Source organism: Cricetulus griseus, chromosome 2 (assembly GCF_003668045.3).
Source record: "Cricetulus griseus strain 17A/GY chromosome 2, alternate assembly CriGri-PICRH-1.0, whole genome shotgun sequence".
NCBI classification, from domain to species: domain Eukaryota; kingdom Metazoa; phylum Chordata; class Mammalia; order Rodentia; family Cricetidae; genus Cricetulus; species Cricetulus griseus.
Window position 1 is genome coordinate 121,199,619 of NC_048595.1, and position 16,016 is coordinate 121,215,634.

At 40.7% G+C, this 16,016-nt stretch overlaps 1 protein-coding gene across 2 annotated transcripts in view; it reads right to left on the reverse strand.

Annotated features, from left to right (window-relative positions):
• The window catches only part of Ttpa (alpha tocopherol transfer protein), a 96,757-nt gene that overhangs the window by 7,778 nt on the left and 72,963 nt on the right, over positions 1-16,016 (reverse strand). The window contains exons 1-3 of one of the 2 annotated variants that reach the window (XM_027403475.2): positions 12,187-12,390; positions 6,374-6,527; positions 177-370 (exon numbers count right to left, since the gene is read on the reverse strand). In XM_027403475.2, the coding sequence (XP_027259276.1) occupies positions 177-370; positions 6,374-6,527; positions 12,187-12,390 (552 nt within the window). Of the gene's footprint in view, positions 1-176; positions 371-6,373; positions 6,528-12,186; positions 12,391-16,016 lie in introns of those variants that run through there. The other variant, XM_027403477.2, reaches the window with a different exon arrangement.

The window sequence follows — 16,016 nt, forward strand, 5'->3', positions numbered from 1 at the left end:
TCTATATTTACCTAGTTTGAATGTATTTATTTTTGAAGTTTGTTACATTTTTTTAAATAAATGAATTACATTTACTGTTAATATTCTTTAAATATAATAGTAAAGTTCTAAAAATATACAAATGCAGTTAAGCAGTATTATATATTTAACACCTAACAGTTAAGATATGTACTCACTGTAAGTACAGCAGCAATCTTTTTGGCTACAGATGGGGTAATCTGGAAAGCATGGGAAATCTGCCAGCCTTCCAGGTCAAATATAGCCTTGACTCCATTCCGCTGAGTTTCCACCTCCTGTACGATGAGCTCTGATGTGATGAGACTTACCCGAAATACATCATAGGCTGTAAAAACTTTTGGGTCCCAGTGTGCTATAGTAAGTAAATAATAAAAAGACATTACATCTTAGCACTGTGGGAAGAATCAGAAAGATTCTTAAGGGAATCAATTATTTTAAGGCCTGAAGGATGTGTAGAAATAAAACCATTAACAAGGGAGCATGAATTAAGTAATAGATTGAACTGAGGTCAAACTATTTGCCAGCTTCTCCCTGCCTTTTCAATTTCTGGGGATGAATAGATTTTAAGAGCATGGGGGAGGGATGCATGAAGATCAAATTTCATTGATAAATGAAGTCACATCATCACTTCAAGAGAGGGCTGTGCCTAGAAATGGAAATGTCCAATGCCTCTGGCAGTGCTCCAAACTCAGAAACTGACAAGGGTGAGCCTGGGTTGCAGTCAGCAGCAAGAATCATAGCCTCATGGCAATACACAGATTAATAGAAATGTGTTAATAATTAAGAGAGAGCTAGCCATTGGCCAAACAGTTTAGAAAGTAATATAAGTCTTTGTGTATTAATTTGGGGATAATCGGCTGCAGGGCCAGGCAGAACAGAAACCTCTATCTACAGCTAGGAAACACCATCCTCTCGATGTGACCATTTGTTGGTGAACTCCTGACCTCATAGCAGCAGCCATGGTCACCTGTACAAGATCAAGTCAGTGAACATTCCAGCATGGATGAGGGAAGGGCTCAGTGAGTCCCCATCCTGGTTGAAGCTTGTCAGATGATCTTGCTGGGAAAGGGAAAGCCAGTTGTCTTCAGGGATGTAGCCCCTGTTCAGTTGCTTGTGTTCAGTGGATAGTTGTATATTCATTTGCATATGGACAGCACTAATTGGAATTAATGGGTTGTTAAAAAAGGATAGAAAAGGGGATGTGGGGAGGTGTCTGTCCATGAGGAACTGAACAGAGTAGATATGATCAAAATATACATGTGCATATAAAATACTCAAAGAATAAGTAAAAATGTTTTATTTTTAAAAAAGAATAATTACTTAAAAAAAGATTCAGTTGAAACCTTACAAGTAAAAATTAGCTCAAAAGTATCAGTTGATGAGTTAAGTAGCACCAGAAAGCCAGTGACTGATAATGATTTAAAAAGTCAAGCTGAGGAATTTTTTCTAAAGTCACATAAAAGAACAAGGTATTAACAAAAATTTGAGACCAATGCAGTTGAACCTGGAAATTTCAAAACCCAAATAATAAGGTATCTATAAGTCAGAAACAAACAAGCAAAAAAAAAAAAAAAAAACACCCAAAAAACAAAACAAAAAACAAAAAAACAGGAAACAAGAAAGGAACAGTTATGGCAGAGAATTTTTCTATAGTTGAAAAAATACAAAGGGATTCAGACTGAAGTCTACTGAATGCCTACAAGGGTATGTGTAAAAGAAAAATGTTTCAGGTCAGGTGTGGTGGTGCACCTCTAATCCCAGCACTTAGAAGGTAGAAGACGGAGAATTGGGGACAAGGTCATCTTCAGGTATGCTTTGAGTCAGTCTAGGCTCTATGAGATCCTATCCAAAGGAGAGAAAAAGGGAGGGAGGCATGGAAGGAGAACAAAAGGAAAAATGATTAATAACTAAGAAATTGGAAAATCAAAGATCCTTGCTTAGGCGTCCAGGTAAGTTGTCTATGCAATTGATTGAGATAGTGTTTGGGGTGGAAAGATCATGTATACATATTGCTCAATAGTAACCAAAAGACTGCAACTGGATGCAGGTACAACAGAGAACAAATTGTATTGATCTGAATCCACAAAGAATAAAACATGGTAAAGACATAATTGTGGTAGTTAGTTGTGCTTATATGACACTTATGATAGGACTGTCTAGAACAGATCTGTTTTCCTCTCTTATACAGGAGAGAGATAAAGACACATATGAGAAGCTAAAGGGATGGAGACACGGCTCGGCAGTTCTATTCTTGCAGAAGCCCTGAGTTCATTCCCAGCACCCATATTGCTCACAAGCATCTCACAACTTCTTGTAACTCAGCTCGAGGAGACCCCATACTCTCTCTGGCCTCTGTGGGCATCTTCACTCACATACACACACCCCTTTACAGATACACACACACACACACACACACACACACACACACACACACACACACACACACACCACACATATTTTCTTTTAATTTTTAAAAATAAGATACATATGAAATAAAGGCTGAGACTAGTGTCCTGAGAAATTTCAGAACTTAAAGGCTGATGAAAACAGGTTGTTCCTGTGGTAGAGATGAAGAATGCCAGTCCGGTTGAAGGAAGAACTCCCGGTGTACATGGCAACAGAGACACAGAACAGTGTAGTTCACAAGAGAGAAGTGCTGGCTGGCTGTGGAAGCTAAAAGAATTTAGCTTGTTTAGCAGATTTGCCGGAAAGAGGATTGCCTAAAGTCCCTTCAGTGCAGGTGGGAGTAAAAGGAGACCAGGGCTTACATGAGAATCTTGCTCAAAGCAGGGGTGGTGACCTACAGGGACACACAATCTAACTGAGAACAGGAAAGGTGAGAGCAGAAGTGGTGGGTAGAGGCTGGAGTGGGACCAAGGTGGAGTTTGTGTTTTCACAAGCTAAGCCTTTATAGCTCTAAATGCTAGTTGGTATTAAAACACCACCAGGAAAAAGATAAGGATCTAGAAAGGGGAAAGATGGCCATGGGATGTCCCTTTGATTTACAGCAACTCGGATTCTTGGTAAGAAAATGGGAATTATTTATTCAGCTCAAAAATAGCACACTACTTCAGCCGAATGCTACAATGATGACATATGAGCCCAACAAAGGAAATTTTCAGATTATAAAACAGTTTCTGACTGAATTTCTGAGCCAACTGACCTGTCAGACCTGTTCTACCCTGTATTCACTTTCTGTGAGTATGAATTAGAAGTTCAGTTTCTCATCCCAGTAGCTTCAGTTCAAACTTGCAATAGTTGTGTGCAGGCTAGCAGCTACTGTAAAACAGGATCCTCACAGAAGGTTCTATTGCACACTGCTACCTAAGTAAACTCCATAAAGAAAGACATGAGGAATCAGAATTTTAATTTCTTCTCTAGATCTACCTAGCATTTATTATTCATTGTGTGTTCCAGTTAATGTTCTTTATATGTGTGTGTGTGTGTGTGTGTGTGTGTGTGTGTGTGTATACATTTTCTATATAAAAGATGATGTAATTCCCACAGCAACGCTGTGTTAATAGGCTTATACTGTGTGTGTTTTGCAGATTTTAATCAAGTCAACATTCCCCATAGCTCCAACTTATAACTCAACTGTGGTTAAAACTGAATCTTCATTGTTAAAATTTGCTTTTGCTGCTGGAGTACAGCAGTTGGTCTCAAAGGCCTCAAGTTACATCCTCTGTCATGGGGCTGGTAGAGGTCCACACAGAGGGGAGGGCTCTGCATTTTCTCACTGCTTTTACTGTGCAGACATGGTGCAGAGGAGAGGTGCCTGCACTGGGCTTCTGTGGGAAAAGTCTATCACAGATATGGCTCCATTAATTCAATTAAATTGTGAAAGTCTATAAAATTTTATTCTGTCCTTTTATTCTATTCATAAAGTACTTCTAAGTTTCTTCCTTTCATTTTAGAACAACATAGCACATAGGAGGCTTGTAACATACCATTCTTTTCTGACCTTCCTTAAATCTATGAATCTTTGAGGTTAAATATCGTTGAGTGTAAACAACACATCTGTGTGAGTGTGTGTGTATGTGTGTTTTTTGTGTGTGTGTATGTGTGTGTGTGTGTGTGTGTGAGAGAGAGAGAGAGACAGACAGACAGACAGACAGACAGACAGACAGAGAGTATGTGACATACACATGTGGCTATACAAGGAGGTCAGAGGTCAATGTTGGATGTTTTTATCATTCTCTACCCCATGTTTTGAGTCTCGAGCTCACCAATTCAACTAGACTTGTGGCCACGAGGCCCCAAGCATCTCCCTGTCTCCACCACCAGGATCACAGCCAAGCACTGGGGCAGCACTAGCTTTTCACACGGGTTCCGGGGGATCTGAACTCAGGACCTCATGCTTACATAGCAAGCTTTTTACCAACTGGGATGTCATCCCAGCTCCTAAATAACACACTTTTCAGTAGCTATACTCCCAGAGGCCCAGGCTATACAATAGACCTGTCAGTGTGCTACTAAAGTTTTTGTGATAAAACATGCATGCGCGCAAACACACACACACACACACACACACACACACACACACACACACACACACAAATCCATTGGCTTTCTCACTACAAAAATGTTGTTTTCACTTATTTTGTCTCCATTTCTAAACTAGAAAAACAATGCAAACAACAACAAATGCCCAGCCAGATATTCCAAAGCCCAGACACTTATAAGGAGGTGGGTGGGGAATAAAATAAAAGATCCGAATATTTCAGCTTTTCTTTCCATTCTCTTTTTTGTTTTTTGGCACTTGGTTTTATTAATTTACTTTTCACATTTCAATCCCAGGTGTTTCAGTTTTATGCTCTTGGAATTTAGGCACAGTTATTGAATAATTTTGTTCAAATGACTACAGAACCTGGAAAAGCTGTTGCTGCTATTGATGCATAACATATTTCCATTATTGGTCTATATATATATATATATATATATATATATATATATATATATTGAATTTTTGTAAACTTTAGCTGTGCTGTCAACTTTGGGAAAAAAAGTATCCCAGTTTACCGTGTTGAGTTGGCATTGTAAAAAAACTAACAGCCATATTAGTCTAGAAATGTTGAACTTAATTTTTTTCATTTGTACAGAGGTAACACACTGTAATTATTATGTAAGGTCTTAAAAAAAAGAAGGGATTTTGAGAGCCCATCCCATGTGAAGGGATGCTCTCTTGACCTGGACACATGGGGAAGGGCCTAGGCCTGGCCCAGATGATGTGGTAGACTTTGGGGAGCCCCTTTTGAGGGCCTTACTCTGCCTGGGGAGTGGAGGGGGGATGGCTAGGGGCAGGTGGGATGTTGGGGGGAGGGGAGCGAGAGGGAGAAGGGATTGACATGTGAAGCAAACTTGTTCCTAATTTGAACTAATAAAATTAAAAAAATATAAGCACCACTTAAAGGTGAATTTCAGATAAACTGGGTACAAGTTTTAGCATAAGTATGTCCAGGCCCCCTAAAAACTTATTTGTGGTTTATCTGAAGTTTGAATTCTACTGGTAACCTTAAGTTTTTATAATATATTAGTTTCTTTGCTAATTCAAGCATATATGATGTCCAGCCCATGCCTAAGAACCTTCCTTTGACATGGATGGAGAAACAGCAGAACAGAAAGGCCACTACTATGTGTTCTGTGAGTGATATATAACCTGAGACAAGGAATATAGACTCCAGTCATACTCATGTAATATTTTCAAGAGCTAAAAACAGTCTCTTGTCCTTAACAAGACAGCAAGAAATCAAGGTAAAGGCAGAGATCTTCTATAAGGTAAAGTCCTCATGAATGGGATTAGTGCCATTTTAAGAGATTCCAATGGCTACTGTACTTCTTATACTACATTAGGTCAGGGTGAGATCTTTGTGTACCAGAAAACAGGGCCTCCCTCATCAGAATAAAGTCACTGGTGCTTTACTGTTGGATTTCACAGCCTCCAGCACTAAGAACTAAATTTCAGTTTTTCTAAGCCACCATTCTATTGGACTGTACTGTAGAAGCTTGAACAGAAAAGACATTGACCAAAAGAAACACTGGAAGCCGAGCGTTGGTGGTGCACAGCCAGGCATTGGTGGCGCACGCCTTTAATTCCAGCACTCGGGAGGCAGAGGCAGGCGGATCTCTGTGAGTTCGAGGCCAGCCTGGTCTCCAGAGCGAGTGCCAGGATAGGCTCCAAAGCTACACAGAGAAACCCTGTCTCGAAAAACAACAACAACAACAACAACAACAACAACAACAACAACAAAACCAAAATCAAAAACAAAACAAAAAAAAGAAACACTGGAACACCTGTTAATGAAAGGGAGAAGTAAAAACAAAACAGGAGGGAGGGGAACAGCTGCATATGACTCACCAATTCTGTAAATAAGAACTCTGCTGCCAGTGGGATCCCTGGACCTCAACACTCCATGGTAGCCAGCCTTCAGAAGTCCAATGACACTTCTAGGGTGCAGATCTGCACTTAATTCTGGACATTCTGCTCGCCATTTGTAATAGTTTTTCAGTAACTGAAAAATAAAATCAAATGAGTTTACCATGATGTACATGGTAAACATTTTGTAAAACAATTGAAAGGCTTGATATTGTGTGTGAACTTTGTCATCTATCATATCAGAATCTGGAAGTTTGTTGTTGTTGTTGTTGTTGTGTCGTTGCTGCTGCTGTTGTTATAAAAGACAAAATTCCTTTCATTAAGGATTTGAGATCCCAACAGTTGGTCTTGAACTCAAGACTCAGTCATTTTTAATTGCCATCCGTAATCCTCTCCAAAACAGTCACCAAGTCCAGACCTTCTGATGTATACTTTCCAGAAAAAGGTGGAATTGGCTTTGGATGTGAGCTGGCCTTTTAGGGATCCAGGCACAGGTAAAATTACTGGATGGTAGCATTCTATATGGACAGAAGCCTGATAGGTGGAGAGGCCATCCTGAATTGCCTAATTTCAGTCAAGTCCCCATGGGATACCATGAAGAGCCAAAATGCATCATCCCACTGAGCCTTGGCCAAGACACAGAACATAGGCAAGTGTAGAGTCATACTGTAGGTCAAAAACCTTAACGGAGATTTCCTACTTAGTAATAGATAACTGAAATACTACCCCTAGTACTTTTGGAACAAGGAATGAAAGCCAATCAAATGAGTTAGAAGTAAAGAAACCATATAAGTAAAAATTAGATCTTGGCAAAATATGGTTTAAAGGAAACCCATTGTTCCCTCCATAGAAATACCACCGTAATTGGCCAATCAATAAAAAGTTAATATCATTTTATTTTCTTTGTGTTTTTTGTCATTGTCATATTTCCTAAATTGACATTGCACTTGTTTTATGCTTACAGGTTGCTATTAGCCACATCAAACTTCAGGTAAAAGGCAAAGATATGGTAAGCATTTTGTGTAAAATTAGAAAGATGCTGTATGTGGAATTTTGTCCTTCATTGAGTTAGGGACTTAATCCGGGGAAGCTTCATCAAAGGAACTTCATATTTGAAATCCATTGTCATAAACACGATTACTGTAGCCACAAAGCAATGGTGATCCACAGGAGACCCTACAAATAGCTATACTGAGGGAGAATTCTGAGCCGTGGAAAAAGTCCCTGGCTGGGACTGAGCTGGAGAAGAGCCAATTGGACTGTGAGAAAAGCATAACCCTGGAGTCCTCTAGGACACAGCCTTTGTGGTTCCCCCCTCCCTCTCCCTATTCTCCTCATGTTGTCATCTCCTCTGTCTATCTGTCTCTCTCAGCTCTGCATGTAGTAGAGTCTCCTTAGCTTAAAAAAGTGGGACTTACTAAAAGTCTAATGCAGCAAAGGAAGAAAGAAGAAAGTCAATTTGCCAGCAAAAATAATTGGTGACCTAAATAGCCATTCCCAAAGGCAGCAAGAACAAGAGGCACATTGAAGCTCTGATACATTCATTTTGTCCAACACCATGAATTTCCCTTCCTCCCCTGTTCTAGGTGGTATCAGAATCAGTGTCAACAGCATTTTAGGATGCTCACACACCTTGTGAAATCTAATACCATCTTCTCAGTTTTGCCTTATAGTGACTCTGAGAGGTAACTACCATCAATCCATTATATAGGTAATGAAGCCATGAGAAATTATGTTTACCCACTAAGCAAAATGAAGATTGAAATTTATATATGGTATGATAAGTTTCACAAAAAGAAGCTACAGCTTGATGGAAATTGTCAGGAAGAGGAAGAATTTTAAAAACTTTGAACTTGATTGAAGCTCAGGGAAGCCTGTGCTGGTGGAAGACTACTCTGACTCCTTCAGGTCAGAGTACTAAGCATGAAGCCATAAAGACTGAGCACACTGTATATGTTTTGGGTTATTTTGTTGCAATAATATAATAATATGAATGGCACCAGTTATAAAGAGATGAAGTTCATCTTGGCTCACAGTTCTGGCCCATGGTCTATTGGATGCAATATGCTCTTGGCTTTCCTACTGGTAGTCCTCAGGAAACACCAGCCATTATATGGCAAGACTCGGGGAATGTGTGTGTGTGTGTGTGTGTGTGTGTGTGTGTGTGTGTGTGTGTGTGTGTGTTACTCTCATTTAAAAACTATCAGTATTCTATCATGAATGCTCCACACTGATGAACTCTTCCCAGAAAGCACACTCCAAACACAGTAGCTGGATTACATTTCTACCTTCTTAATAAGTCTCAATATGAGTTTTGAGAGAGCCAACCATATCTAAACCTTCAAAGTTTAAAACAGAAATGTAAAGAACTAGACAGTTTGCTTGTCAAACAGATGAGGCTGTTTTCATGTTGACTATTCTGTCCTGAAGGAACCAGTAGTCTTCCAGCAGCACAAGCTGTCCTGATCTTCAACCAAGTTCAAAGCCCTGTGCCACAGATTAACAGTGAGTACTGACAAGTTACCATACTGTGCCACAGACTAATAGTGAGTACTGACAATTCACTCTATATCTCAATTTCTTATAAAATGAAAAAATAGATATTCCATATAAACAGTTCAGCAAAGGGCCTGGCATTCCATCAAAATATTGGCTATTAAGACTAGAAAATATTAATTTATCATAACTTCAAAAACCAGAATAGTGAGAAATTCCATTGTAACTGAGGGCATTGTAGAAGTTTCCTACTACAAAATGCTAGGGTTAAAAAAATAAAGTTAGGGTTTATATACCATGAGCAAGAGAGTTTGCACTAACTACAACTGCAAAAGAAAATAAAAAGTAGGTTGCATAGGTTTGCCCTTTCCTCTTTCCTTCCAGTTGGCAGACAAGACAGAGAGGTCACAAGCAGAAACTTGGGTTCTATCCAGTGGACGCAGAATCCTACTAGGCAATTCATCAAGGTCTGTGCAGATGAAAACCATTCAGCAAAAGAGGGAATACGGGAAATGTCCACATGCTCACAGAAGCTATGGACTGACTCTATATCTTTACCTGCTTACTCATGACTGTTTAAAAAGCAGCTAAGACCAACAACTCATAGATTTTATTAGGTATGTATCTTTATTTTTTAAGGACTCTTTAAACTATAGGAACTGCCTCTTCATATTCACTAGCTGCAAAGTGCACACTAGTGCATTCATTGATCACAGTGTTTAGAAACTTCACACCCAGCAATCACAGGGAAAGAAGTGAAGCTGCACTGTTATTTAATTCCTAACATATAGTGACATCCCAGTGGTCTTGGGATGGTGACCGCATACTAGGGGCATGGTTTCAAGTGTGCAGATGTGGCACCTTATAAGGAAGAGGAGGAGCTGGCTTTCTCTCTCTTGGGTTGTGGTTGAAGCATCCAGAAGGACAGAGACTGCATCTTCAGGAGCGGGAAGACTTTGGCAGTTATTTGCCATCATTTTGTCAATGCTCACCTAATAAATACCTGTTAATCATTTATCAGGGTTTTTATGGACTCCTTTAAATCCACCTTCACTAACATCAAAATAATCTCAGTATGTTGAAATCAACATTTAAGAAGGAAAGCAATCCATAATCCATTTCTAAAGAAATTGTTGGATATAATCATTTATAAAAAGGCTGGAGACTTAGCTCAGTCATAGACTACTGTCCTACCATGTACATGGCCATGGGTTCAATTCCAAACTCAAATAAAGAAAAGAAAAAGACATGAAGAAAAGGAATTTTATAGTAGCCCAAACAGAGGCTAAAGGTTCCATTCAGAAGCAAAGTGAGTATTTATCATGTGCAAAATGAGTTCGGTTCTATAAGAGGAAAACACTAGTCCTGTGGAAGGCAAGTCACCACAGGAGTGATAGCATTTGTTAAGGTCAGGGAACTCTAAAATAAATAAATACATAAATAAATAAATGGAACAGTGAACAAATGAAGAAAACTCATTCCCCCAGCTCCATGGCTGCTGCACTTATGGCATGACTTAGCCTTGATGGTGGCACAGTTAACTAGCTGATACACTGCTGATGTCACCAGAAAACAAAACAGCCATGATACCCAAGAGCAAACAAACAAAAAAAAATAGTCAATATATTTCATCATATTTAAACATTCTAGTTCTTTCGGAAAGGACATGGTTTAAATGTCAGACAGGCTATAAGCTAGGACAAAGACTACATTTCTTTGACGTAGATAGCTATTTTTGAAGCAGAAAAAATAGAACAAGTGGCAAACAAAAAAAAGATAACAGAAAAAACTAGTTTTAGATATCTAAAATATGGTTAACCTCCTTATAACAAAATTAATGTATATTATAATAAAAACAAAAACTATTTCTCATCTAGCATGCATAAATCATGTTTGGTAAAGCAGCATACATAATATGGAGAAAAAGACACCACTGCACAGTGCACATTTTATCAGTGTAGCAAACAAGGTAAAAACCTCACCACAAAGCTGCTGCATTCCTCAACACTGAAGATATGAGCATCATACTTCAGCAACTGATGAATTTGTTCATTAAGGACCCATTAGAATATGTTCTCATTTATGGATAAAGATGAAGTATAAAGACAAGCTAGAATTCAAAGACAGTGATAGAAGAAAATACCCATCTGCCTATGGCATATTGTACTGCTAGACAAGAATCAGGATATAAAAAGAAAAGAAAAGAAAAGAAAAGAAAAGAAAAGAAAAAGAAAAAGAAAGAGGAACACTAAATGAAGGGGTCAGTGTCCAGCATGTCAGGACTGTGGTCCCCGTGACTGGATGAAGGCATGAGCAGTGAGCATAGGCCCAGCACCACCTAGTAACACTCTACAGCTGCAACCACCGAACTGATTAGATACATTTAATCCACCTTAAGGGATAAATACAGTCCCCAAAAGTGCAAGATGTGTACGCACATGCTCACGTGACATGATTCCATATAACAAGCATCTGAGAAAAGCCAAAAAAAAAAAAAAAAAAAAAAGTACAAACACAGGCACCTGCTTGAGCGAACACAGACTACATGCACAAAGTAACAGGTAACACCCCACACTTCTGGTCACTCAACTACTAACTAAAGTTTGTGATGGGATTTTTTTTTTTTTTCCTTTTTGGAAATTCCTTTGCACTTTTTACTATTCTCTATTATTTGTGTTGCTTTTGCCATACTCAGAGCTAATCAGAGATAAAATTGATTTCCTGAGGTTCAGAGAAAGGTCTTGGTTATGATCAGGTCCTCCTGCTGACCGCTGACCCCGCTTACTCTGGGCCAAGCACCGGGTTTGTTGAGCACATCTTGTTCTAGCAGTTACAGGTTAATGTGCAATTGTCGAAACTACTGTCATGTCCTCACAGTTACTGAACAAGTAAGGGCTCTGACCCCGAGGGACAAACTCAAGGTCGCTTCTGTCTGGCCCCAAAGCCCCTTCTCTGTATGCTGTGAACACCTGAAACGCAAAAGAATCGCCCCTCCCGCCCCGGATTCCAAACACGCCAAACTGTATGACTGTCCTGGCATTTAGCTCTATTAACATAGTCCCTTTTAAGATGCCTTCAGATGTACATTTGGTCTTTCTCTGACCACACTTGGCGTTATCTACTCAGGTGTGTAACTATGTCTAATTCCGAGGACCATTTTAGTACCGGCAAGGTCCAGTCGGACGGCCAGGACCACAGCCTCCACGGGGGACAGAAGAGGGGACACCAGAGGGTCTGGGCGCACCTACTGCCACCACGCCACGCTCGGCGCCCGTGGATCCTGCCCGGTGCATACTTACCCGCCAGGCTAGGTCCAGATCGAAATCCCGGGCGCGCAGGAAGCGCAGCAAGAAGGCATCTGTGAGCAGGTGTGGGCCCTGCGGGACTCCCGCCTCCTCGACTCGGTGCCTCAGCTCCTGCAAGCAGGGCTGTACCAGCGGCGAGTGGTCGGGCAGCGCATTGAGCTGCGGCCCGGCCACTGGCCCAGAACGCATCTCTGCCATGCCCGCCGCGCCACCGCCGCTGCCAGGACGGCGGGGAGAAGCGTGGGCCCAGTGCCACCCTCCGCCCCCCGCCGTGGCCGCCGCCCCACGCACACTCACCCGGTACTGCCCGGGACTCAGGCGCCCCGCCGGTGCAAGGGCCACGGCCACCCTCTTAAAGGAACCCACGTGGTGCCCTCGGGTGCTGATCGCCTCCCTAGGGCTTTCCAGCCATAGCCCCATTCAGTTCCAGTTAAAGGGAAGTCCTGGTGTTGTTAAGTCAAGAATATGAAGTCAAAAAGTTACTTGGGATGTTTATGAGCAGGCTGCCAGAGGACCTTTTCCACCTCTTCCTTTTTGTCCCCTCTCCTCTGTTCATTTTTCATGAAGCTGTAAAGTTAAACAGCTATTTAACAGCCTGTGGCAGAAACTCTTGGAGCCCTCCTCCCTACTCCTTCCTTAAGGCTGAACTCAGGCTGCCTCCTGGATTCTAACTAGTTTCCAAACTGCAGTTCAAGGAAACCACCTTGATAGTCTTACTGCTCCTCCCACTCCTTGCTTCTCTCCAGGAAAATGATTCCCAGATTTTGGCATCTAGCTCTGTTAGAGTCACATATAAATAAAAGGGGAGGTGGTGGAGGCGGGCATTTTAAAAACATAAATATATGTGTTTAGACTTCACCAGTCTCTCTCAGCCCCAACTCTTATTCTTCTTTTTAAATTTTTTATTTTATTTTATTAGTTCAAATTAGGAACAAGCTTGCTTCAGATGTCAATCCCTTCTCCCTCTCCCTCCCTTCCCCACCAACATCCCACCTGCCCCTAGCCATCCACCCTCCACTCCCCAGGCAGGGTAAGGCCCTCAAAAGGGGCTCCCCAAAGTCTAACACATCATCCTGGGCCAGGCCCAGGCCCTTCCCCATGTGTCCAGGTCAAGAGAGCATCCCTTCACATGGGATGGGCTCTCAAAATCCCTTCTTTTTTTTTTTTAAGGCCTTACATATTTAATACAGTATGTTACCCCTGTACAAATGGAAAAACATTAAGTTCAACATTTCTAGACCAATATGGCTGTTAATTTTTGTACAATGCCAACTGAATGCGGTAAACTGAGATACTTTTTTCCAAAGTTGACAGCACAGCTAAAGTTTACAAAAATTCAATTATATATATATATATTATATATTATATATATAAAGACCAATAATGGCAGTATTATGCATCAATAGCAGCAACAGCTTTTCCAGGTTCTGCATTCATTTGAACAAAATTGTAGAGACATCCAGCACTCTCCATTTAAAAAAAAAAAAAAAGTAAAAAACAAAACCCCAGAAAAACAACGCAGTTCTGTTACCCTTGTGGTACCTGGCACCATTTTTTTTAAAAAAAAAAAAATTAGCTTCTCAATCATCATCTGGAAGGAAACCATTCTGAGCAACATCATTAAAAACAGCTCTGATAAAGCAGGTCCACATATGAGTGAGTAAATATCATGTTTGTCTTTTTGTGATTGGGTTACCTATCTCAGAATGGTTTCTTCAACTTCCATCCATTTTCCTGCAAATTTCAAGATTCCATTGTTTCTTTCTGCTGAGTAGTACTCCATTGTGTAAATGTACCACATTTTCTGTATCCATTCTTCAGTTGAGGGGCATCTAGGCTGCTTCCAGTTTCTGGCTATTACAAATAATGCTGCTATGAACATGGTTGAACAGATGTCCTTGTTATATGAATGTGCTTCTTTTGGGTATATGCCTAGGAGTGGAATTGCTGGTTCTTATGGTAGACTCATTCCCATTTTCTTGAGGAGTCACCATACTGATTTCCAAATCAGTATGTTGTTGGCACTCCCACCAGCAGTGGAGGAGTGTTCCTCTTTCTCCACATCCTCTCCAGCATAAACTGTCATTGGTATTTTTGATTTTAGCCATTCTGACAGGAGTAAGATGGTATCTCAGAGTTGTTTTCATTCGGATTTCCCTGATGGCTAAGGATGTTGAACACTCTCTTATGTGTCTTTCAGCCATGTTAGATTTCTCTGTTGAGAATTGTCTATTTAGTTCTGTGCCCCATTTTTTAATTGGATTGTTTGGTGTTTTCAAGAATAGCTTCTTGAGTTCTTTGTATATTTTGGAGATCAGCCCTCTATCAGATGTGGGGTTGGTGAATATCTTTTCCCAGTCTGTGGGCTGCCGTTTTGTCTTGTTGACTATGTCCTTTGCCTTACAGAAGCTTCTTAGTTTCAGGAGGTCCCATTTATTAATTGTTGATCTCAGTGTCTTTGCTACTGGTGTTATGTTCAGGAATTGGTCTCCTGTACTGATTAATTCAAGGATATTTCCCACTTTATCTTCTAGTAGGTTCAGTGTGGCTGGGTTTATGTTGAGGTCTTTGATCCATTTTGACTTAAGTTTTGTGCAGGGTGAAAGGCTTGGGTCTATCTGTTGTCTTCTACATGTTTGCATCCAGTTATGCCAGCACCATTTGTTGAAGATGTTCTCTTTGTTCCAGTGTATATATTTGGATTATTTGTCAAAAATCAGGTGTTCGTAGGTGTGTGGGTTAATTTCAGGGTTTTCAACTCTATTCCATTGGTCTACCTGTCTATTTTTGTGCCAATACCAAGCTGTCTAATAGAGCTTAAAGTTAGGGATCGTGATGCCTCCAGAAGTTCCTCTATTGTACAGGGTTGTTTTTGGCTATCCTGGGTCTTTTGTTTCTCCACATAAAGTTGAGAATTGTTCTTTCAAGGTCAGTGAAGAAATGTGTTGGGATTTTGATTGCATTGAATCTGTAGATTGCTTTTGGCAAGATTGCCATTTTTACTATGTTGATCCTGCCTATCCAAGAGCATGGGAGATCTTTCCATTTTGGAGTATTTCAGCCCCAGATCTTAAGTGATGGAATCAGAAGGATGTCTTATGAAGAAGATGAAGCCAAGAGGTGACCCAGATATCTGAAGATGCAAAAAAGTGCTTTTTCCTTCATTTCCATCCACTGAAATTATGCTAGAATTGAACTGCCACCTAGAGACAGAAGAACCTTCATAAAACTAATTCCTCTTAAATGTGAGGTGCATGCTCATAGAACACTGGTCTTGCAAGTGGCACCCTTTGAACAAAACAACACTCTTGCCTTGGAGAGGTTTTCATTTTTGCGTAGGTTGGGGTAAAAACAACAAAGATAAATCATTAAACATGGTGTAGGAGAACATGATACAACAGGAAACAAGGCGAAGCTGGCAGAGATTCTGCAGTGACGTGGTGTGAACTCCTGAGTCACTAAGACAGCCCACCTAGAGATGTTTGGGATTTAAGGGGCTGCAAACTTTGATTTCTATGTTGATGGGGGAAACGGAACAGTATTAAATAATGAGGATCCAATCGGGAATCTGTTAAGTCTCAAAACCTGGGAGGAAGGGCTGAGGTGCCCATTTTACATATCAAATCAGACCAGGCTGCCCGGCTCTCCCAGCATCCCTCAGTCTCTACCTGAACTCCCCAGACCAGGAGCTCCTCTTCTCTTCCCTGTATAATCCAGACATTTTGGTAACCTGCTTTTTTTTGGGGGGGAGGGTCAAGACAGGGTTTCTCTGTGTAGCTTTGGAGCCTATCCTGGCACTCGCTCTGGAGACCAGGCTGGCCTCG